At 42.5% G+C, this 25,360-nt stretch overlaps 1 protein-coding gene across 6 annotated transcripts in view; it reads right to left on the bottom strand.

Annotated features, from left to right (window-relative positions):
- Positions 1–25,360, bottom strand: part of PLCH1 (phospholipase C eta 1) — a 221,466-nt gene that overhangs the window by 17,261 nt on the left and 178,845 nt on the right. For 4 of the 6 annotated variants that reach the window (XM_059163689.1, XM_059163690.1, XM_059163692.1 and 1 more), the window contains 6 exons: positions 24,069–24,240; positions 20,366–20,473; positions 11,166–11,327; positions 5,683–5,754; positions 2,756–2,850; positions 1,392–1,489 (listed from right to left, as the gene is read on the bottom strand). In XM_059163689.1, coding sequence (XP_059019672.1) covers positions 1,392–1,489; positions 2,756–2,850; positions 5,683–5,754; positions 11,166–11,327; positions 20,366–20,473; positions 24,069–24,240 — 707 coding nt within the window. The remainder of the gene's footprint in view (positions 1–1,391; positions 1,490–2,755; positions 2,851–5,682; positions 5,755–11,165; positions 11,328–20,365; positions 20,474–24,068; positions 24,241–25,360) is intronic. The other 2 variants (XM_059163694.1, XM_059163693.1) reach the window with 1 other exon arrangement.

Here is a 25,360-nt window from a genome sequence, read left to right as displayed (position 1 = left end):
TGCTTTGCTTTGGGGTAAGACATGCATTCGTTATTTATTGCTCATTTTGTGGCTACACATGCACACACAACAAAAACTCAAGTTCAAGAGCAAAGAGTACTCAATATTATTTTCCATTAAGCTAATAGAATTATTGTTTCTGAAGGTATTTAGTAAAAATTATATTCCTTGGGGCACCTGAGTGGCTCAGCTGGGTAAGCATCCAACTCTTGGTTCTGGCTCGGGTCATGATCTCAGGGTCCTGGGATCGAGCCCTACGTCGGGCTCCCTGCTCAGTGGAGAGTCTGCTTGCACCTCTCCCTCTCTCTCTCTCCCTCTCCCTCTGCCTCTTGCCCTGGCTCATGTTCTCATTTGTTTCCCTCTCTCTCAAATAAATAAATATGTCTTCTTAAAGAATTATATTCCTTTAAACCAGATACACATTTCACTCCATTAAACCACTCACTGAGTTTATTTTCTAGCTATGGGCAGTTATTACAAGGACAGTTTCTCATGTGAAATTAATTTTATTTTTTTTTAATTGTCTTATTTGAGGAAGGAATCAACACCAAAGGTAAGACAAAAAACAATACACTTGTGGAATGAGAAGAACAAAGAAGAGAGATCTCTGAGGAGAATCCTAGAGATTTGTGACAGACTTAAGACTTGGCACAATGTTGTTTTTCCTTTACTAAGATTGGGAAAAGTTGGGAAAATGAAAGATTTTTAATTTAGATTTCACTTCCACTAAAATTAGCATCAGGTCGAAAAGCCACATGCCTGGAGTTTGTTTCTATGAGCATTCAGTGACTGAACAAAACAAATGAGACAGGAAGAGGATAAAGGGAAGAAGAGCAGCTAGCAGGGAAGCCCGGGGTACGAACACCTGTGACTAGGATTTCTCAATGCAACATGATACGGAAAACAGGGGAAAATCAGTGAAAGAATCCGTGCTTCTGAAACTCCTGCTCTGTTCAAACTTCAATCTGTGGGTTAAATTATCTTCATCAAAGAAAACATTTCCAATGACAAAATATGGGACTTTTGAGGTGCTACTTTAGTTTTCTTCTTTCTTCTGGTCATTCGCACTAGGAACGCCCATCTGTTTCCTGGTCACCGGACCAGGACATCAGGTCTCCACAGTTCACGCCTTGGGCAAGATGCTACTATAATGCATTTGTCTTTATATAATAATGAAGTCTTCCTCTGTCCAGCCAACCAGGGTACCGCAGTAATTAATATGGCCCTCACCGTGAGCAAAGACTTACACTGCCAGCCAGTTTCCTGACACGTTGGATGCTACCAGTTCCAGGAATGCATGCTGATGATCCGATTAACAAACAGTTAGTTAGTAAACAGTTGACAAAGAAAAGTCGAGAATGTTTCCCCAAGAAGAAAAGCTCTCTCCTTACCATCGTCCACGATGTCCTGGGCCGCCACAGAGTTTGTATACACCACCAAGTCAGAGAGCTCTCGGCAGAGCTTCATGGTTTTCCTGCGGCGCCCCAACCTGTGACATACACAGCCAGGACTCAGATCACTTAGAGCTGGAAGAGGTTTGGTCTCCACCTTCCTTACCTGCCCCTAGTAGAGCCAGGATTAGAACCCAAGCGTGAGTCCTAGGTCAGCTCTCTTGCCACCACAATACCCTGTTCATGTGGTTTTATTCACTGCTCAGCTGAGAACCAGTGTCTTCTCCTGTATTTGTGAGTTCTGTTGTGAAGGGTTTGACTGCCACTGTTCTCCAGCCAGCAAGTAACAGAAGCGGAGTTCATCAGGCAGCTCCTCAACTTTGGCAGGAGGGGAACCTGGACTTCTATTCAAGAACATTCACAGCAGAGGTCTCCTGGGAGGTGATCCCACTTCTCTTACATCCTTGACTGTAACTACAGATTCAATTTTCTGTATCCTAAGGGCAGGAACCTCATACATCCTCTCTGTCCTTACTAGTTACTTTTATGTATAGATATTCTGTTGAAGTGAAGCTAAATATAAAATTTAATTGAGCACTAAATGTCCATCCCTACAAGACTTCTCTATGCTTCTAATTTCATTTAACTTCAGTCTTTCAATAAAGGCACACAGGTGTGTGTGTGTGTGTGTGTGTGTGTGTGCACGTGTGCACTTATCTATGATATAATTTACATTCCCCTGTGACTTTACAGTGTACACGAGCTGCCAGAAAATCATCTTATCATCTCAAATTCTATTGGCAATAATAAAGAAAACAGCAGCTAATATTTTTGAGTGCTTAGTTAATTGGAAGAGGGCTTATCAGCCTAAATAATTTAATTCCTTTAATCCTCACAATGACCCTAAGAACTAGAAACATATGAGAAGCCTAACTCATCCCATGTCAGCGGCACAGGAACAAGAGCTTCAAGTCTGGCTACCTCAGATATCTAGCTTTGCGCATGTGCTCTTTATCCATCAGCCCCTTCAGTCTCCTAGGAGAGCCCCCCGGACTAGCTCCTGTGGCCCCTCTCTCTTCTCCGAAGAGACCTCTTCCCTGACCACTGCCACAGCCAGCGCTTAGCAAGAGCTCCCTGTGGGCCAGGCGCAGTGTAGGTCCCCTCCTTGTGTTATTATCTCACACCCAGTTCATCTTCCCACGTCCTGCTGCACTGAGCACTTGACCATGTGATCCACGTCCTGCTGCACTGAGCACTTGACCTTGTGATCCACTTCTCTAGACACATACAACTAAAACAGCAAAGCTGATGGGACTGAAGAGGCCCCGGGAGTCTAAGCAGGAAACACCGAGGTACAGTCTCACCTGTACAGCTGGCTGGTCTCCTTGCCAGGATTCTGCTGTGTGTCCTCCTCGTCATCAGTACTATACGACTTAGACCGTGATTTTGTGGTTTTCTGCTGGAAAATCACAGTAAACTGAACAACAAACTCACTGCATCAGGCACACCTGCAACATCTAGAGAATGGACTGGGCATTGTAATATATGCAAAAAGGACAATTACTTGGAAGAAAACAAATTAGCCAAATATTGCAGCTTGACTTACCATTAATAAAAAGCAAGTCTACGATCATAATTATATTTAATATTAAGGCAAACCTGAGGGTTTTTTGCTTAAAATGGACTTTTAAGCTACAAAAGATGTAGGTTTTAGAAAGATGATTTAGTCATTCATTGAAGGTCTCCAAGAGCAGAAGAGTCATAGTTATAATATCTATTCAAATGACTGTAAGAGGATAAAATGTTCTTTTACTTAGGAAATTCACTATTCCTGCTGACTTATAAAAGATAGATTTGACAAAAAAGACAAGTAGTAATTTTTTAATGAATAACTTTTTCTTGCTTTTGATTAGCGTGCGCTCAAATAACTGTCTAAGTCAAACTGCACTTTTGAGATTTTGACCCGTTTTAATTTCTACCAACAGAATAAAAATTATTACCCACAGGGTTCAGGCTGAAAGGCTGCAGGACTAAAGGCTGTCAGAAATAAAGACATTTTGGAATGACACAGTTTTATCCCAGCACATTAGAGATAACCCCACTGTTTGGCAATACATAACATAAAAAAACAAATAATGGGAAGGGATCCTGTAATTGCAAAAAACCTGCCATCAAAAAAACCAGCTTCCACAAGCAAAGATAAGATCTTTGGAGAGCACCCTTGACCTCTGAAGGCTGTGGCTTAGAAAGGAAAAGGGAGACCACCCTTGTGTTAATCATGGGACCACATCACCCTCCAGATTTTCTCTTACTTAACAAGTAAAACACCAAACCAAACTGCTGGCATAAACACACTCAAGTCTGCTGCACTGACAGTAAGGTGCCAAATAAAGTCTAGAACCTTCTCTGGTGTTACTGATGTTTTGAGAACCTCAGGGTGCATTGTGTGCAAACACTAGCATCTGATGATCTCATGTTCCAGCCTGGCCTCCCACCAAGTGGGCAAGTTGGCCAACCTCTCTAGCTTCCTATTGTGTTTTTTTAAAAAAGAAAGGACAATGACAGCTATTTTATAAAGGATTATTGTTGTGGTGATTAAATGAGATGATGGTTGTAAAGTCATTCTGTAAGCCACAGAATATTGACTTTCAAAATAAATACTCTTCATATTTATTAAAATAACCCATCAACAGTCTTGTGGACATTCATTCTTATGATTTGAGTTCTAATAAATTTTAATTCTATTGTAGCTAAAGTATTTCTTCATCTTTCAATGGCTGCCTAATTGTACATTATGCAAATGAATTATGGACTGAAGAAGACTTTATGGGTGAACATTTTGGTTGTTTTCAGTTTTTTAGTATAATGACTACTTTGCCCAGACTTTTAATAAATTATCCTATTGATGGAGCAAGAAACTCCAGCTACAACATTCCTTAAAGTACAAGAAATGGCCTTACAGAAGCTTCATGCATAAAGTTTACCACCCAATAACTGATTTCTTATATACTATGTTATACCTTTTCAATAAAAGGTATAACAGAGTTTTACCTTTTTATTTAAGCATAGCATTCATTTAGAAAAATGTAACAATCTGAAGCCCAATGACTTTCCAAAGTCACAAAATGATACCACCCAAAGGAGGAAATGAAGTATTAGGTGCCCAAAAGCTTTCTGATCTTCCATTCAGAAAGCTTCCTTACCTCCTCTCCAAAGGTAACTACTATCCTGACTTACACCTCTTAGATCTTTTTTGCCTATTTTTAAACTTCATCTAAATCATACCAAACTGCATGTACTATCTTGGGTCTGGCTTCTTTGGCTCAATGTCATGTTTATAAAGATATTACTGTATGCAGTTGTTGTTTTGTCATTTTCCTTGCTGAAAAATATTCTCTTATGTAAACACACCACAATTTTCATTTGTTCTATTGTTGACAGATGTTTGAACAGTTTCCTATTTGTACTATTACAACTAATGCCACTGTAAATATTAGGTGTACGTCATGAGGCTGAAACACAACAGAACTGATAAGACATGGTGCATAATACAGCTTTAATGGATACTGAGAAATAGTTGCACAAATGCATACTCCCATTAGAAGTGAATAAAGTTCAAGTTGCTCAGCATCCTCACTAACCCTTGGTGCTGTCAATCGTTTTATGTCTGCTCTTGTGACGGGTATATATATGGGTATATGTAAAATCTCATCATCATTTAATTTGCATTTCCCAGGGGATTGGTAAGGCTCAGTACCTTTACCACACTAGCCATTTGGAAATCTTGTTTTGTAAGAGGCCACTTAAGTCTTTTGCCCCTTTAGGAAAAACTATGGGGGCTCCTCGGTGGCTCAGTCAGGTAAGCATCTGACTCTTGGTTTTGGCTCGGGTCATGATCTCATGGGTCGTGGGACTGAGAGTCTGCTTCATCCTCTTCCTCCACCCCTCATCCCACTTGTGCATGCTTTCTCTCTCTCAAATTAATAATTTTTAAAAAATTATGGTATTTTTGTATTGATTATAAGAAGTCTTCATATATTCAGGATATAAGTCCTTTGTTGGAGATGGGTATCAAAAATACTCTTTTTGAGTATGCAGCCTACTTATCAAGTAATAATAAAAAGAATTTCTTAAGAAGTTCTTCAATTTTAAAGTAGCTTATCAATCTTTCTCTTTTCTGAAGTCCTATTTAAGAAATATTCTGTTATTCCAAGGTTATGATATTGTCCTGCTACTTTTCAGTCTTTTTAAATTAATTGGACTATGCACCCTTGTCACTCTTAATTCATACCTTATGTTTTCCAAAGTTGGTCATGAGGGATCGTCCATGTGATCTCTTTCCATTTTCCTTCACATCTGGATGCTGAGTAAATAAAACACAATATGACTATTTCTCTTCCTCGCTTTTGTTTTTGCTTTAGTTCTGGTGGAATGGCAGGGGACCCCTCCTTGCCTTAGGTAGAACAAGCAGGTCCCATTCATTTCCTCCTGTCCCATACCTTCACTACCCCAAAAGTTGTGGAGTCTATCTCAAGAGAGGGAGACAATGGACTGGAGAAGTGTGGGTACCAACCAGGAGACAGTAACCACCAACCACTTCCCAAACTGGTGTCAAGGGCCTCTTAGAAATGTCCAGCTGTACCGGTCCCTCCAGTGCCTGGTCACAAGACTCTCTACAGCATAAGAGATATTCTTCTGAATGCGCTGAGTGGGGATAATCACCTTTCATTAAAATAGATTTTGATTTTGAAAAATGGCTCAAAGTCTTTAAGAGCCAATTCTGTTGACTAAAAAAATAAAACCCAAATACATCTATTAGGTAATAAGACTGTTTTTGTTTATTTAAGTAAACCACAGCAGAGCTTATCTGTTTGTTGAAATTAATTCCCTGCGTGGTAGGCATCTAGAAGAGGCATTGCAGCCTCTGAAATTTTCCTCCTGTGGGTTAGTTTTCCAGGCTAGAGATCTCCTCACCCAAGCCCATCTCTCATTAGGGGAAAGAAAGCCCACACCACCAAAGGGGTTTGGACTCCTCCTCGATGGTCATCCCTAAAAATATGTATTAGCTGGTTCAGGGCTAAGGACACAGTATAAGGAGAGATCAGCAGGCCCCATCCTCCTGGGCCTTCTGGCTAAACAGAGAAGAAGCAGAGATAAGCACATAAATGGAATAAATTGGGTGAGCAAAACTACTTAAAATCAAAATGCCAGGGAGGCACTGATGTCTAGCCATAGAGACTAATCAAAGATGTGATTGGGGGTGGGAAGAGAATAAGGTTAAGAACTGACTGGGGAAACAGACAGTTCGGAAAATGCTGCAGGAGTAGGAGGGGGGTTACAAGACTGGTTAATGTCTATTGACTGCCTTGGAAGATCTACTGAAGCTGAATGTTAACTGTTCAAAAACCCTGGAGCTAAGAAGATAGCCAGCTATGGTCATAGAAGTAACACTGCTTTCTAAGTTAGAAGACCCAGTTCTGAGACCAAATAGCTAAATGTCCTTTGTCCATCGGTTGCCTTCTCTTGACCCGTTTTGTTACCTGTGAAATGGGAGAGGAATGGATCACTTAACCTCTGCGTTCCTTTCTATTTCGAATAGCCCTCCTACCAGTCAGGGGACCATGTCATTTATTGTCCAAAACAAACTCTTTTAAGAGTGAAATAGGCACTTTTAACAATTACACTGGGACAATAGGTATGAAGTAGGGCTGTCCTGTGCAAGGTGAAGTGCATGGTCGTGCTATTTTGTAGGCACCTCCTACAGCCCACAGATTATGTTAAGTGCATTACATATATTCTCATTTAGTATAAACCACCCTCAAAGAGAAGTAGGGTTAAAAATCCCATTTTACAAATAAGAAAAATTGAACTGCAGTGAAGTTAGATAATATGCTCAAAGTCACAAAGCTAGGTGGTGATAAAGCAGGGGTGGTACCTAGCTCTAAATCATCGTCTCTCTGGCTTGCTCTCCCCCAACTTCTCCCATCTCACATGACCTCTTTATGTAGAAGGGTAATCCCCACAAATACCTATCTCCAACATGACCTCTCCCTGAGCATCGGTACCACATTTTTTTATTGAGTCCACAGATCGGACACTGTGCTAGGAACTTGGCATGTATACAAGGGAACAGCAAGCAAAAGAGATGCAGACTCTGTCCTCCCTGGGCTTGTAACCTAAGGGTGGACACAAATGTAACACACTGTAATGAGATTCTGATGGGGAAAGTGCAGGGCATGGCAGGATGGCATGGGAAGGCCACCTACCAGACCTGAGGATCAAGGAGGACTTCCACAGAGATAAGCAAAAGCTGAAGCCGGAAGAAGGGTAGACCTTTTCTAAGTGACATGAGAAGGAGGAAGTGCATGGTGGCCAAGGGAGGAGCAAACACAAAAGCCCAGTGCTAAGAACATGGCACCTGCCAGGAGACAAAGGAAGTAGGGTGGGTGTGGACTTGTACGCATGCGCATAGGTGGACAAGTCAGCACCGGGGCCAGGGCCTGGGGAAAAAGTCCTATGGGCTATATCCTGGAAGGTGGACATTATCCTCCACACTCTGAGGAGACTTTGAGTGGTTTAAAAAAACAAGAAAAATGGCATTACCAGAGGCCTGTTTCTGAAATATGACTACAGTCGTGAGATAAATGAGAAATTGGAGTGGGTGGGAGAGCACAGGAGCAGGAAAAGTCCCCTTAGGGAATAATTATGGCCATCCAGACAGTGGCCAGTGCTATGATAATTAAAAAAAGGGGGGGGGGCCTGCGTGGCTCAGTGGGTTAAGCCTCTGCCTTCGGCTCAGGTCATGGTCCCCAGGGTCCTGGGATCGAGCCCCACATCGGGCTCTCTGCTTGGCGGGGAGCCTGCTTCCCCTTCTCTCTCTGCCTGCCTCTCTGCCTACTTGTGATCTTTGTCAAATAAATAAATAAAATCTTAAAAAAAAAAAAAAAAAAAGGAGATTTAAGAACTCCAAAGGACAGGCATCTTTCTTGTGTCTACTATGTTCTTTGAGCCTGAAGGATGAGCACTTCATTTTTCTTTTATTCCAATCCCTTCCAGGGGGAAAAGAGCACAAGGAGAATGCAGTGTTGCATGGCTAGATGACAATCCAGCAAGAAGGAAGCTGGGGTGATGCACTGCCCAGACCACACGGCCCAGCCTCAGCCATGGCTCTCAATACGCATGTGTATCCAACACAGATGGACTCATCTCAACAGTAACTTGTCCTTGCTCACTGAGCCCAAAACCACATTTTAAAAGCTAACAGCAGTGTTTAAAAACCTCAATGCTCATACAATGGAATACTATGCAGCCATCAAAGAAATGAAATCTTGCCATTTGCAACAATGTGGGTGGAACCAGAGGGTATTATGCTAAGCAATATAAGTCAATCAGAGAAAGACAACTATCATATGATCTCACTGATATGAGGAATTTGAGAGACAGGTGGGGGGGGTTGGAGGGTAAGGAAGGAGAAAATGAAATAAGATGGGATCGGGAGACAAACCATAGGAGACTCACAAACTGAGGGTTGCTTGGGGGTGTAGAGGTAGGGATAGGGTGGCTGGGTGAGGGACATTGGGGAGGGTATGTGCTATGGTGAGTGCTGTGATGTATGTAAGACTGATGAATCACAGACCTGTACCCCTGGGGCAAATAATACATTATATGTTAATAAAAATAATTAATTTTTTAAAAAAACTTAATGCTTTATAGCCCAGTTTATTAAAGTCACAGTTTCCACTTTAGAAGTCTAATGCATTCTTGTAGTCACCCAGATTGAATGGAAAGTAAAAAATAAGAAAAAGGGGAATGAGTTTTGTTCCAGCACACGTTGGAAATTTGAAATCCCTTACCATCTTACCTGAGAAGGTAATTGTCACTGGGATTTCTTCCATGAATAGCAAAAGAAGGATGGGTTTAGTTTGTTTCTCCCAAATCTGCAAGACCTGCCATGGCCTGTCCAATTGGAATGATCTAGGATGCAGCAGAGACTTCTCCAGAAGCATCAGGGGAAGTGACTGGCCCAGGTTAGCCAATGAGAGTTCACGAAGAATAAGAAGCAGACATCAAGGTGAGCTAACCGAGTGAGCTAACCAATTTTACAGACATTCGTGTGGTTAAAACTAAGTGGCTGGAAGAGGAGGGTGAAGAGGAAGCAGTTTCTATTTATAAAAATCTTTTAGAAAATTCAGAATTGTATGATCAATGGTAAGGGTAGTACTACTGTACTACTACTGTAATCTACATTTCAGTTGCATTCCCTTCTGCCTAATGTGCAGCATCAGAGTGGCTGACCTTGGCACCACTTCCAGTGGTAAATTCTCTGGGATTAACAAGCCAATATTATCCTATACCCTTGGCAAGTTATCATTCCAGCAGGACATGTACTCACGGTGATTAGGTTAGGGGTGGGTGTATGAGCGAAGCTGGCCAACCAGAGCTCAGCACAAACTCTAGAAAGTAACCACCAATGCTCAGTTGTCACTTCGATTCAAGCGTGGTCACCCCATGTGGTTCCCCTTCTGCCTGGGGATCCCTGAGTCCTGGAGGAGAGGCGGCAGTACCAGGGAAGTCAGTTATTAGAGCCAGTGACTGCCTGGATTTCCTCTAGGCCAGAATAAATGCCCCTGTTGCCCTGCAATGTTAATATCAATAAACCCACCCTCCTTTGTCCTTAACCATTTCTGATACTTCTATTAGAAAGCAGAGTTAAAATCTCAGCTGGAGCCCAAATCATTCGTTTATTCAGCAACCTCTTATGAAAGTTGTACTAAGGCCCAGGCACCATAACAAGTCAGAAAAATGACGGTTATTAAGACTGGCACGGTTCTTGTCTTCAAGGAATCTATAATCAAGTTGAGAAGTCAGATATTTAGCAAATTATTGCATATGTGTTAAAAAAAAAAAAAAAACCTTCAGAAAAGAGAAGCTGTCACAGGCTACCATGGACAATATAAAGGGATAACTAACCTAATCCCAGGTCAAGGCAGGACTCATCTGGGGCATCAGACTGAGGCTGGAATTTAAGACTAAGTAGGCATTAGCAAGAGCAGAGGTAGCAATGGAGTGTTCTGGGCAGAGGGAAAAGAATGTGAGGAAGACCATGACGTACAGACAGCCATGGTTGGTGGGACAACTGTGGGAAGCAGTGTGACAGGGAAAAGGAGAAGATCTGAGAGGTAGACAAGAATGCAATGACGTAGGTCCTTGAAAGCCTGGTTAAAGAGTTTATAATTTATCCCATTCATAACACGAAGCTACTGCACAATTTTCAGCAGTAGAGTGGCCTGATCAGATTTACATTTTGAAAACATCATGCTAATTTCAGAATGGAGGTCAGATTGAAGGAGGGCAAGAAAGGTCCAGGTGACAGTTGGCGTTGGCCTGGATGAGGACCCAGCCACGGCCAGGAGAAGCGGATGGATGGAAGACACGCTCAGGAGGTCCAGTCAGAGCAGCACGGAGGACGACAGGCTGGGGAGGAAAGGGGGGGTGCCGCGCGTGGTGGACTCGACCCTCAGCTGAGCAGGCACAGAACAGGTGAGCCACTGTCCTGAGGGACCCAGTGAAGCATATGTGAGGGACTTCTGCCTCTGTCCATCTACTTTCAACAATTTCTCCCATCATTTTGCAATGGGAGAGTTTCATTTCTTGAGCAATAGGAGAGAAATGGAAGAAACTAGAGAATTTCACCAACGACAAATGATCAGAAACAGAGCATGAGGTCCTTTCCTTTTTCCTATCGAAGGACAAGTACAAGAGGGAACTGGGTACCTGTTTCAGGTGTGCATTTAAGCCTTCATGCGTGGCCTTTAGCAGAGCCCTCACTGTGAAACTATCCGGATCTTCTTTGTCTCGAATTTGGGATTCTTTTAACAGTGACTCCAGTTTTTTCCTTATGAAAGATTCCACCTGATGCTCAGTGGTCCCATTATTCTGCAAAGAATTAAGCAATGAAAATTATTTCCCTTAAGAAACACAGAATGAGAACACAATCCTCGTTCAAGCCAACATTGCTTCTATAATTTGATTAGCTTTCAATTACCTGTAAGAAGTTAAGCACAATATGCCATTTTGGTCCTCCCCCCTCCATACACACTCCCCCCCAAATACAGATTACTATGATTATGTTCAACCCTTGAGAACCTTACAAGGTCTTATCATTTTCATTTCAGAGACGTGGAAACTGATGCTCAGAGAAATAAAGTTGCTCAAGGTTATGAAACTAGTAAGAAGCTGAGGCGGAATCCAATCCTTCCCATCATGCTACACTGCACTTTTAATAGAGGGAAAGTAAAGGAGAGTCTTAAAAACTAAGTTTTCTGTATCTGCACAGGTAAATTTGAGGGAAAAAAAATATGCTACTTAAAAAAAAAAAAATCACCTCCTTTACTGAGGGGAAAAGAATGCAATGGGAATCTCTGGAATTGAGGATTATTCTGAGATAAAAGTGCTTTCCTACCTCTGATCCCGAAGTATAATTAAAGGGAACTCACGACTGACCTGTGCCCTGATTCATCATTAAAATGACTTTAAGATCACAAATAATTTCAAATGTTATGCTCGTGTCCAAATGACAACTTAGGCAATTTTTAGGTGATCCAGGGACAGGGTTTTCCTTGACGTCTTTCTTAGCATGGCTTTTCAGCCACCCTGCTCTGCCCGACCCCAGCGTCCCCAGGCTCCTCAGCTCCTTTCATGTCTGTCTACATCCAACACTCATCCTTAGTTCTTCAGCCACCTGCCAGAGGCCAGCCCAGCCACAGGGTAGGAAACCAGTCCTCCTCCACGAGGACCTCCTCCTACATTCCTCACCAAAAGTTTAAGGCCTGTTTTCCACTGACACATTCGTTACTAAGAGGTCATTATATTTAGAGCCAGACAGTTTTCTGGTAATGCCTTCTATTTTCACAGAATCTGATAAAGGAAAAGTCATATAAACGACATAAGGGAAATCTGGGGGAAATAAATACATCAGGAATAAGTTGCTGACTTTCCTGGTATTAAAATCACATGCACGAATGTCTTTGGTAAATCCAATGAACAAGGCACCTCACTTCACTGCAGGCCTTCAGGTCTTGCAGGAGGTGCAAAGATGGAGTTGACCTGCTGGATGGCAGAGATGCTAAAGAGGTCCAAGGAACCATGGATGGCCGATGCACCTGCCTGAGAAGGAGCACAGCCTTCCTGCCCCAGTGACCAAGAGGTCCCCCAAGAAGAGAGGGAAGGTCTGGGGTTCTGCAAGAGCGATGGAGAGGGGCTTCCCTGTCACCCATAGCTCCTGCAAAGGTTTTCTAGAGCACAAGTCGCATGGAGGAGGGGACTGGCCGATAAAGTTGGAAAGGTACCCTAAGGCCAGATGGCAGAAGGACATGAAGGCAAGAGGTAGGGAGCTGCTGAGAGCCTCTGGGTAGCTAAGTGTCTGAGTATAGTATTTTAGAAATAGTATTAACCTGGCAGCCTGTGCAGAAAGAGGACAGGGGCCTAGAGAGGAAAAGCCAGACACACTAGTTCCCACCACCAGCACGAGAGCCTAGGCCAGTGTGCTGGGGAGGGATTTAACACAGAGGAGAGTTGGAGAGCAAACTTCATTTTGCACACAACAAACTGAGCTGCCTGCTGTATGCCGGGAGAGAAACAAGACTAAAACACAACCACCCTGTCACAGAACCCTCAGCATCACAGAGAAGACGGACACACGAACGGCCAACTACACAAGCAGGTGTAAGTGACAGCACCAGGAAGATCACAGCCAGACAGAGGAGGGGCACCTCCTCCAGCCTTGGGAAGGTGGCAAAGACTTCCAAGAGCAGCGAAAACCTTGCCAAGCCTTAAAAGATGAGTACATTCATTTCCTGTGGCTGCTGTAACAAGTTACCACAAATCTGGTCGCTTTAAATAACAGAAATGTATTCCCTTGCGGTCTGAGAGGCCTGAAGCATGAAATCAACACATCAGCAGATCTAGACTCCCTCCTGTAGGAAAAGACGCTCCCTTGCTTCTTCCAGTTTATGGGAGCTCCTCCCGTTCCTTGGCTTGTCAGCCTAACTCCAGTTTCTGCCTCTGTGTTCATGTGGCCTCCTTCTGCGTGTCCCCGGCTTCTGCTGTGTCTCCTTTTGTTAGGAAGAAAACTACTCGTCATTGGATTTTTAAGGCCCACTTCGTTAATCCAGGATGATCTCTTCTCCAAGCCCTAACTTAATAACATCTAGAGGCTCCTGTTCCAAAGAAGGTTACATTCCTACGTACCAGAGGGTAGGGCTTGAACATATCTTCTGGGGGACACACATCAATGTTCTACAATGAATAAGAGTTGAATATATCGCAGAGAGCAGAGTGACAGCATTCCAACAGGAGGGAAAATGTGGAGAAAACAAACAGTAGCAATAAGCACCAGTGACCATATGCATGTGGAGAAAAAAGCCCAGGGAAATATAGAAAAAGCAGCTAAAGCTGTAAAGCACACTAAGGTTTTACAAAACACAGTCATATAATGATACTTCATTTGAGCTGCCTAGTACCCTCGAAGGCAGCCACTAGGGTTAGCCAAATTCAGTCATGATACAGAGGCAGAAAGATTCAAAACTTTTCCAAACACACATGCCTAGGAAGTGGCTGAATAGGGACTTGAATCCAAGACTTCCGGTTCAAGATTCTTGGTCTATTTCTTCATATAATGCCGCAGCCATCCTTCTAATGCGGTTACAGAAAAAGATAAATTCTTGGGGTGCCTGGGTGGCTCAGTGGGTTAAAGCCTCTGCCTTCGGCTCAAGTCATGATCCCGGGGTCCTGGGATCGAGCCCCACATCGGGCTCTCTGCTCAGCGGGGAGCCTGCTTCCTCCTCTCTCTGCCTGTCTCTCTGCCTACTTGTAATCTCTGTCTGTCAAATAAATAAAATCTTTAAAAAAAAAAAAAAGATAAAGATAAATTCTTGAGTCAAATTAAGCATGAGCAGGCTTATGTTTGGACAACCTAGAAGGCATCTGGGAAATCTATCCCCACAATCCCTCTATGGGAAAGAGCAGGTCTCACTTAAGTGCAGAAGGAAGAGAATTCTAGACGTCCGTCTCCCAACACACGGGCTCAAGTGACCCAGAGTCCTGACAGGGGCCACATCCGTCAGGAGAACCATAAAGGAAGGCATGTGAGAGCACCCACCATGCCCAGGTCACCGAGAGGGCCCCAGATAAACCTCAGTTCCCTTCCGTGGCCCAGGGTCACACAAGTCAGAGACGGTGAGGAGACGAACTGTGGCCGCTACGCCCAGGCACATTCACAGGCAGCAAAGCAAGGCTGCACACACAAAGCCTGACTGGCCGACCAGCGTGGGAAATAATGACGGCTTCATACAAAGGCTCTGGTTATTCACTTCACACCCTCCAAACCCTCGGTGTTGCTGAAGGAATGATATTACTGCCTGTTGATCTTTCTCTTCTCTCTGATGTACAGCACCAGAAAATTAGCAGCCGTGGAGAACAAATAGATGCATGGCTGAGGTTTCATTTGCGTGTTATCCTTTGGTCCTGGAACCCAGGAGTGTGGCTGAAAGCAAGCTGAGACAGCACTTAACCCTGAGGCCTGTCGGCCAGTGTGCAGCTGCGGCAGGGACCACGGCTGAAAGCCCTCCGCATCTTGCTCTTTTGTTCCCTGAGCCAGCGGTGGAAGGATGTTGCTGCGGGGTGGGGGTGGGGGTGGGGGTTGCGTATGCAGGAAGCAGCCCTTGCAGTCCTTTAACATGGTTGGGAGTAGTTTCCACCCAAGAAGACCTCGGGGTTCCTAATTCCTGTTTCTAAGAGGTCAATGTGATCTAGGAATGTCCACCCAAAAGAGGTAACTCACACAAACACATTCCTGTTTTTTTCCCCAGAGTGAAATCTGAGAATGACTGGAAAAGCAGAGAGCCAGAATCCGGGCTACCTCTCCAGCCTGGGAAACGGCAGGAACAGGGCTGCTCGAACAGTGGCATTCTATTGCCGCAGCCCACTGGAACCACTGGGCAGTGTTCCAAAATCCCAAACCCCGCCCCAGACCAATTATGTGGGAATCTCTGGGTTGGGACCTGGGTGTTGGGATTTTTGAAAGCTCCCCTGTCATTCCAATGTGCAGCCAACGCGGAGGACCTTTACTTTAAAACAAAACTAAACAAATCACTGGAAGAGCTCACCATCCCCAAATGCATCTTTCCCTGCCCCTAGGCTGAAATCTGGAGACTGGAAGGATAATATACAAGCCACCCTTTTGAGGGCCTTTCCAAGCCTGGTATCTTAAGGTCTTGGGCTAAGGAACAGCTTCTCAGTGGCTCAAGTCTGTGCATGTACTCCTGGTCCTCTACTATCTCCTGTCTGCTCCTTTAGCTCCCTGAGAACACGCAATGCTTAAGGACCAGCTCCGGACTCACATCAGCAATAATCATGCTGCTTCTGCTATTCTTATTACTAACAATATCTAATATGTATTGAGCACAAATCATGTGTCAGGCATGGTTCTTAGTTCTTTACAGGGTGTGAAACAGTTGTTATGTGTTCCTGGATAAGGGCTCATATAAAACTGGTCCGAAGGCTTACTGTTTATGGGATAAGCGTCACGTACGAGGTGGAGAGCTAATATTTGTACCTAAGAAGCTGGCTGAATATAGATTCACAGAGCACAAGAACAAAGACAGCAAATAACTCAGTGAAGAAGAAAAAAATCACTGAAGTCGAAATACAGGGGTGCAAAGTCCGTAAGTCACACTGACATTAGAGGACCCCGTAAAGATGAATAATGGCGTGTTGGCCTCACTGAATCAAATCGGTTAGATAACTGTACTGTGGTTGAAAGGAAACTGTCCCCCGTGTCTTTGAGCCATGTGGTTTTTGTTTTTGTTTTTGTTTTTAAACATATAATGTATTATTTGCTTCAGGGGTACAGGTCTGTGAAGCATCAGTCTTACACAATTCACAGCACTCACCATAGCACATTACCCTCCCCAATGTCCATCACCCAGCCACCCGATCCTTCCCACCCCTCCCCTCCAGCAACCCTGTTTGTTTCTTGAGATTAAGAGTCTCTTAAGGTTTATCTCCCTGCCAATCCCCTCTTGTTTCATTTTTTTTCCCTCCCTACCCTCCACGACCCCCTGCCTCTCAAATTCCTCATATCAGAGAGGTCATATGATAATTGTCTTTCTCTGATTGACTTATTTCACATAGTATAATACCCTCTAGTTCCATCCATGTCATTGCAAATGGCAAGATTTCATTTTTTGTGTTTGTGTTAGGGTGTTTGTTTGTTTTTTGGTTTTTTGTGGGTTTTTGTTTTGTTTTTTTTAATGTGAGCCATGTGATTCTTGAGTCACTGAACAACACAGTGGCTTTTCCATGGGCCTTATATATCATGGGCCAGATTGTCTCTACAGCTGATGCCTCAAAATCATATGAGGCAGAAGCTTAAAGGATTTAATTGATTCAACAACAGAGAGAATTTATTACACAAGCAAAAAACTTTCAGTGTGGTTTGAATCTCTTAGTTAGAAGTAACAGCAGGGGCACCTGGGTGGCTCAGTCGGTCAAGCCTCCAACTCTTGTTTCTGGCTCAGGTTGTGGTCTCCCGGTTGTGGGATCGAGCCCTGATTCAGGCTCTGCACTCAGCACACAGTCCTTCAGATTCTCTCTCCCTCCCTCCCTCTCTCTTTCTCTCTCTCAAATAAATAAATAAATAAAACCTTTGAAAAAAAAAAAAGATTTAAGAAGTAACAGCAGACCAGGAGGGATAAGAAACCCCATGTGAGGGTCCTGCCTCCCATTCTGCTTCTAATGGAAGCAGAATAATGCAGGTAATGCAGGGGAACCTCAAGACCTGCTTCTGAGCTTTGCACTTGCTGTGGCCTCTGCCTAGAATGTTCTTCCCCAGACAGCCACATGGCTAACCCTTCACTACTTTCAGGTATTTGCTCTTACATTATCTTCTCCATGAGACCATTCTTGGCCATGGTATCTAAAGTTTCATAAACTCTTCACATGGTACATATATGTGTCCCCCCACACACGTGCCCACACACACACACACACACACACACACACTTTCTACACTTCTTCCCTCCCTTCTACAAAGATTCATTTATTTTTATTTTAGAGAGAAAGGGTGCACATGTGTACAAGTGGAGGGAGGGGCAGAGAGAGAGAGGGAGAGAATTCTTAAGCAGACTCCTCACTGAGCTCAAAGCCCACCTGAGTCTAAATCCCAGGGCCCTGAGATCATGACCTGAGCCAAAATCAAGAGTCCGTCGCTTAACCAATTGTGGTCCCCTCTCTGTCCTTTTTTCCCCTTCAGCACTTATCATTCCCTAGTACTTACACAGATTTATCCTTCTCTTCTCCAATTAGTGTGCAAACTTCACGAAGGCAAAGATTTTTGTGTTTTGTTTACTGACAGGTGCCCAACACCTACAACATGAGGGCTGTATTTCCAAAAGATGCTCAGGAAAAATGTGCTGAACCTGTCTGTGATCTTGTGTAAGCCTCTTGAGAGTTAGTGATCTGGTGTTCATGAATGCTAACATAAAATGTTTATTTACTGCAATAATGCAGACATAATTTGTAAATCTAACCACATTCTGTTAACTTAAAACTGAGGTTAAGAACTCCTCTATGGTACTTATTGGCTTCACATAAGGTATGCACAGTACATCCTCTTTTGCAAAAATGTGATCAAGCAATTTACATTCGACACTCAGATAAGGCATTGGAGCCCTGAGCTGACAATAAGACTATAAACTGACTGATTACAGAAAAAAACTTTGGCTTTCTTAAACACAAGCATTGCCTTTTCTCAGAAGAGCTCAAAAATAGGGGAAAAGGATTCGAAAAAGTAAAGTATAAACTTTATAATATATATATATATATTTCCAGTAGGATATTTGTTCCTTTAGGTATATTCTCTCCTAGAGTCTAACAAAGAGATGCCTGTAAAACTTTACAGTTCAGGTCTCTTTGCTTTTATGAAAGCCTAAATCAAAGAATCCAAATGAAAGATCCTATCTATCTTTACATAATCGTGTTCTGAACTCTCTACCTGTGTGGCTTCCTAGAAAACAACTAGGAGGCTTTGAAGATGCGAGGAAGCAGCTGGGTATTTTCACAGGTGAAGTGGGTGATTTGTTTCCATAAAACCACAGCCAACTCTCCTTTATAATTATAGATACTTAACATGAAAATTTAGGAGCTCACTGATATCAGAAGAAAAATTACATAACTGGGTGTTTTTAGAAACTTGAACTTGGGTTTTACTCAGAGCAATAAATGACTACGTTGTGATAGTACCTAAATTCCCACTACTCAATTCCCCTAAAAACAGCATTCCCTAACTATATAACTTAGTCAAGCCTCTCTGTTCCCTGCTTTCAAATGACAGACTACTCTGATGCTGGCAATCAAGAGATTTTGGAAATAAGATGCAAAGATAGGGGCACCTGGGTGGCTCAGTTGGTTAAACGGCTGCCTTCGGCTCAGGTCATGATTCCAGGATCCTGGAGTCGAGCCCTGCGTTGGGCTCCCTGCTCTGTGGGGAGCCTGCTTCTCCCTCTCCCTCTGCCTATTGCTTCCCCTACTTGTGCATGCACTCTTTCTCTCTGTCAAATAAATAAATAAAATCTTGGAAAAAAAAAAGATGCAAAGATAATGAAGATCAGAGACAAAAATTTGGTTTACAAACTAATGCTTAAAAAAACAGAGCTGCATTATCCATAATTGCATATAGGAATAACAAAAAGAGTAAATATCTGGAAGGGTAAAAAATAAACCATTTAATATCTTAACAATTTCGCTTGTGTAAATATATTTAATTTCTTGCAACCATAGCCTTATTAGTGGTATTTCACTGAGCTAATATAAACTATTAAAAGACAACAGATGAATATAGATGGTAACTATTCCTTTTCAATTCAAGCTGAGTATTTCCCACTTCATCCCTTCTAAAGTACATCAAAGCCAAGAAAAAAGTGTCCACCGAGAGGTCGGCTGTCATTCTACCTATGCCCACTTTGTAATCATGCTGGCTCCCTTTGATAACTACAGGAAGCGATATTAGTTACTACTATTTCAAAGAGAATGGACTGTTCTTAGCAATGTAATAAACGAATTCAGGGTAATGATGCAAATTAGGAGATTTTGTACAAAATTTCTACATTTTTTTAAGAGAGAAGAATAAGTCCTGATCTCTAGAGGAATACCGCTTTTCCACAGAATGAAATTGCAAACCCTGTAACAAACTAACGTGAAGGGGTGCTACTCTCAGGCTGTCAGGTGATCCTGACGATCATGAGTTGTAGAGGTGGGGGAGGGGCATGAAATCCTAAATCAACCCCCTCCACCATGAAGGCATTTCCTTTGCTTTAGATTATCTGGCTAAATCATGCTTTTATAGGAAGGCAGCTCCTTGATCTAGGACAGTGTTCTGAAGCATCACACATGTCCTATGCAACTTTATCTAAAATGAGGTAAATTAAAGATTCAGCCAAGAGTCCTATTTCTGGAAAAGCTTGGAAATCCTCTGATCCAAAGTACATTTTCTTAGGGGAAGGATGGGCATCCCTAGAGAAGCAGACATGTACAGCTGGGTCCTGCAGGCCTGCCTTGACAAGTAGCATAGTGGCGCTGCTAGCATGAGGAAGCAGAGAGAAGGCTAAAGCCAGTTTATTTCATCAAAGACCATGACATTTCCAACAGCAATTTGAGTTTCGACAAAGTTGTAACAGTAGAGGATTTGTCCCTAGAGGGAGGGTCAGACAGGTGAATCATGGGCATTCCTTCCAACTTGAAGACACAAAAATCCTTGAGTCAGTGAGCATCTGAGCATCTATATGCCCCAAAACGAAGTAACTTTCACAAAATAGCCCTTTTGCACCACAGCCACCACAGTGTGAGGATTCCAACACGGCAGCAATTTTTACCCCAACACATCGAGGGGGAAAAGTGCAATTACATCTGTAACTCACATAATGGAGCTTGAACTTGCATTCATCTTCAATTTCATCTGCGCTGTCTTCGTCAGAAACTTCCCCCTCCTCTGCATCATCCCCGAGATGATAAGGCAACTTCTTGCCCTGAAATGGAGCAACACACCCAGCTTGAAAATGACGGTAGAGTAGATACGTGCTGTCTGGGGCAGGTTCACCTGGCTGGAAGCATCTAGATCATGTGTCTACACCCTAGTTCCAAGAACGTATGGACACTGATGTCAAGCATTTTTGGCCACTAAGAGGGGATTCCTTAACACACAGGGATGGAGGAGGATAGAAAGACGTTCAGATGCCTGGCAGCCAAATAATGATAAATTTCTAAATATCATCCCAGACTGCTGTCCAGGCTGATGTTGTCTCAACTCAAACCCCAGTGACTTTTAGTATTCCCGCGCTCCACACCACCACTGGCTTCTTCAGCATGCTGGATTTTCCCCTTGCCCCCCTCCCTCCCTGCACAGGATCTCCAGCATAGTCAAGTTTGCAGGAACTCTCTGTCCCTATTTCCTGTACCTTCCCTGACACCCAAAGCTACTGACCCTGGGTCCTTAACACAATCGTAGTTTCAAAGCTTATTACATTGTTTACATAATGAAAGCAAGATCTACATGAAGACTCCAAACTCATGGGGTTTGGATTTTTAAGTGTTTCTTCTTTATTTTCTTCAACTTATAGAGGGTTGTTTATAGGATTAAAAGAGTGAGATTTAATTTTCCTTTGTACTGATATATATTACTCTCCTCATTTGTACGTGCTATCTGCAAAGTGAAAACTACATGCTTTCTTTTTCACACGAACATGTTTAGAGATAGACAGATGCAGATACATGGATATACACACACCTCTAATTCTAAGTAAATGGGCAGGATACCTTTTCACTTTCTCCCGTGTATCATTAATAACAAAGTAGCTCAGAATTAAAGTATTTATGTCTATATATTAAGTCTTTTCTGATATGGAAGGCTTCTATAAAATTTATTTTTTCTCCATGTGAGGGGGCACTGTAGAGTCGCTGTACGAATACAGCGGCACCAGAGGAAAGGTCCTCAACTAAGCGGCAACAAGACATGTTCAAGAACAGACAGACATCAAGCTAATGTCCTCCTGCATTCATTCACCACCAACTACTTACTCACAGTCTCTGTTTTGGGCACAGTGACAGACAGCCAAGATGGACCTATATGCAAGACATTTAAAATGTAATGACAGCAGTTCCATCTTTCGATAGAACAAAACCAACATAGTTTTTAAACGTAAAGCAGAGCAGAGCTAACAACTATGAGAAGTAACATCTGTAAGGAAGGAGTAACAATCCTTGAATGACAGAAACAGTTCTGATACCACAAAAGGGAAGCAAAACCGTGGTGGGCACACAGCATTGAGCTGACAGGATAGCCACACCGGGCTTTAGCGTCCCTTCAGGTATGGGCTGTGGTGGGTGAGGGAACAAAGACAGAAAGCTGCCTGCTCCGAGCCTCCATAGAAGCCCTAATTTTCCATCCATTTAAACTGAATTAAAAGACACAAGGCCACGTTTTTCACCAACTCTTGCACATTTCTGGTTCTCAAAAGATAATTTATCCAGGCAGATAGGAAGAAAAGCAATGCAAGAGAACGGTGTCTCTTAATGGTTCTTATCAACAGTTACAGCCAAGGGAAATTACAGAATAACGTAAGGCAGAACTTGATATGACTCAAGGAACGTAGTTGTGATCCAACTGATAGAAACAAAAAATGCTCCGGTGTCTTTTAGGGGGTCTCTTTCTGATTTACAGTCTGTTGCACATAGGAATTACCAAGAATTAGTTTAGCCGGTCCATGACATGCAGAAATATTATGACACTAGAACCATCGCTGCCGCTCAGCTCCAAGCTGCATGACCCAGGGAATGTGGTAATGACTCTGACTGGCGACTGTAAAAAGTAAGAGGCTTGGGCCAATAGTTACAGTTTCTTTCAGCAAGAAGAATCTATGGAAAATGACAAAGTTTGCTATTATTTTTGCTCAAAAGCCACTTTTTATTTGCTTTTCAGGAGATTGGTGTGTCTATATATGGTTGGAAAATATGTGTATTATTATTTTAATAATAAACAACTTGTCAACCTCTAAAGTTATAAGGAGCCACTAAAATGGTGCCTTTTGGACCAAAGGAATGTAGGAAAATCAGTTCCTTTGTTTTTGCTTCGAATGGAAATGCATTGGTCCATAGATCTGGGAGATCTCCTTAAAGTCTGAAGAATGTCGCTACTAGCAAATGAACCTTAAATGTCTTGAAATGCTCGCAATCCATGCCGAGGCCACTCCTCCCAATGAGTGTCCAAGATCCCCTGGTGCCCATAAGCCCTAAGACATTCTATGACGCATGGTGCGAAGTCCAGTTATATAAAAGGGACTCAATTCATACCAAATAGCTACCTTAGATTCCACTGTCCAAAAGGGAAGTATTTCAACCAAATGGACTTACTCTGCATTTAACCTCAAGAGTACAGGAAACACGGACACATTCACGAAGCTATTAAGGTAACATTTAGCTTTTCAGCCCAGCAATCAATGTTTACCACATAAGAGTTTGTTTTAGCAAGACTTCAGGAAAACTGACCTTACTATTATCCCTTACAGTATTTGAAGCCTTTATTCAAAATGCTTTCACACATACAAATGCCCGACGATAACTCTTTGCCGGATTCAGTCTCTAGTTCTCATTTCACTGACAGAAAAATAGGTTTTGACCAATTCCAAAGATAAATCCTCTGCATCTTTCTCATTTGCTGCCCTCCCTCAGAGCCCCTGTTAAAGTAGTCCTAGGAAATTACACTGTTTGACTTTCTTCTGCCTCCTTTGTGATACTTGGTTTTTTTGGTACACATTTCTTTTAAGTAAAATGTAACCCCATTTGAATATTAATATCCTGCCACTCTTCCTTAGATCTTTAGTCTTAAAATAACATGACTACCCAAGATGGACTTAGTCCAAACACACAAAGTTAACTGGAATTACGTAAAATCGCAAAGTCACCCATGTGAGATCTCAAATAACTATTTTTTTCTGGCTATTCTGTGTATTAATAATATTCATTGCAGGTAGTAAATTTCTTCCCTCAGAAAAATCTGTTCATGAAATGTCATTCTATTCACCTACTGCTCCTTCACGTACACACGAGTCCTGTGGGGCATTATGTCTGTGCCCATGCTCTCCAGAAAGCAAGCTCTTCTCACTTACCTAACCACGGCTGATCAACCGTAAAGACTATTGTTTGTCTGCTCATTCTTCTTTTCTTTTCTTTTTTTTTGACAGACAGTTATCGGACCTTGAAGTGTGAGAGAAGAATCTGAAAGAAATGCTTTCAGATATGGACACAAAGAGCCTCCTCTTCCTCTGTACCCCTGCACCCACACATACACCACGGTCAATTACTACCGGCTAAAATAGTAAACATTTGGCTTACAGTATTGATCTTTTCACATCACAAAAACAAATCCCAGAAGATGTGATCAGTCAATAACAAGCTCTTTCTGTAGATATAACTATTAATAAAGCGGAACAAGATGCATCCACAAATCTAGATGACTCTTCATGGATTGACTCTATTGTTCTCTTGATAAATGAGGTTTTAGTCCTTAAGGGAGGGAGGGCTTCGTTGGTCATTAATGCCTTTGACTGCATTCCTTGGGGTAATTACCTTCACTAGGATTTTGCCTTTCAAACTTTGAGGGCTTGGGAGTTGCTTGGTCTCTCCTGTGTCTACAGATGACAGGTCCAGTTTGTCTCCAAATATTCCTTTCAGGTACTGAGCAATCTTCCTCTGCTGCTGGACACTGCAGTGATTCTCAATGGACAGTATGACTGGGAACCTAAGAGGACAGCAACAGATTCTAAAGGCATCACATACAGGCAACTCACAGGGCTGTTTGAATATCATTCTGTATTCATTATGTCCTTACAATCCTGGTGACAGTATTTGGGAGAGCTATGATGATTAAAATGAGAAAGATGGAAGATGCATTTTTTTTTAAGATCTTATTTATTTATTTGGGAGAGAGAGAGAGAGAGAACAAGTAGGGGAGCGGCAGGCAGAGGGAAACACAGGCTGCCCATTGAGCAAGGAGACCAGTGCAGGGCTCAACCCCAGGACTCATGACCTGAGCAGAAGGCAGACACCTAACTGACTGAACCACGCAGGTGTCCCATGAAAGATGCATTTTTTTAAAAAAGATTTTATTTATTTATTTATTTGACAGATCACAAGCAGGCAGATAGGCAGAGAGAAAGAGAGAGAGAAGAGGAAGCAGGCTCCCTGCTGAGCAGAGAGCCCGATGTGGGGCTTGATCCCAGGGTCCTGGGATCATGACCTAAGCCAAAGGTAGAGGCTTTAACCCACTGAGCACCCAGGCACCCCAGAAAGCATTTTTTAAGAAACTCTGCTGACCAAAATTGTTTTGCTAGGCATAGTGGCTGAACAAAATATCAACCATGTGGGACGACCTCATTTAATATTTTGCATTTAAAAAAATGTTTCATTCATTATGTCTCTTTAAAAAAAAAAAAGAGGCAATTTTAAGAGAGATAAGCCTAAAGAAAGAAAACTCATATATTGTAATTTTGTCTTATTTATTCAAAAATCTAAAGGAGGCAAAAATATATAATGGGGAAAGACAATCTCTTCAATTAATGGCGTTGGGTAAACTGGACAGCTAATGCAAAAGAATGTAACTTGACCTTTTTCTTACACCATCCTCAAAAATAAACTCAAAATGGATTAAAGACTAAAGTGTGAGACCTCACACCACAAAAATCCTAGAAGAGAGAACAGGCAGTAATTTTTCTGACATCACTTGTACCAACATTTTTCTAGATATGTCTCCCGAGGCAAGGGAAATAAAACCAAAAATAAACTATTGGGACTACATGAAATATAAAGCTTTTCCACAGAGAAGGAAATCATCAACAAAACAAAAGGCATTCTACTAAAGG

This window comes from Mustela lutreola, chromosome 2 (genome assembly GCF_030435805.1).
Source record: "Mustela lutreola isolate mMusLut2 chromosome 2, mMusLut2.pri, whole genome shotgun sequence".
In the NCBI taxonomy this organism is placed as follows: Eukaryota; Metazoa; Chordata; class Mammalia; order Carnivora; family Mustelidae; genus Mustela; species Mustela lutreola.
Note: the sequence above shows the minus strand (reverse complement) of the source record. Positions and strands in the feature narration are given on the sequence as shown.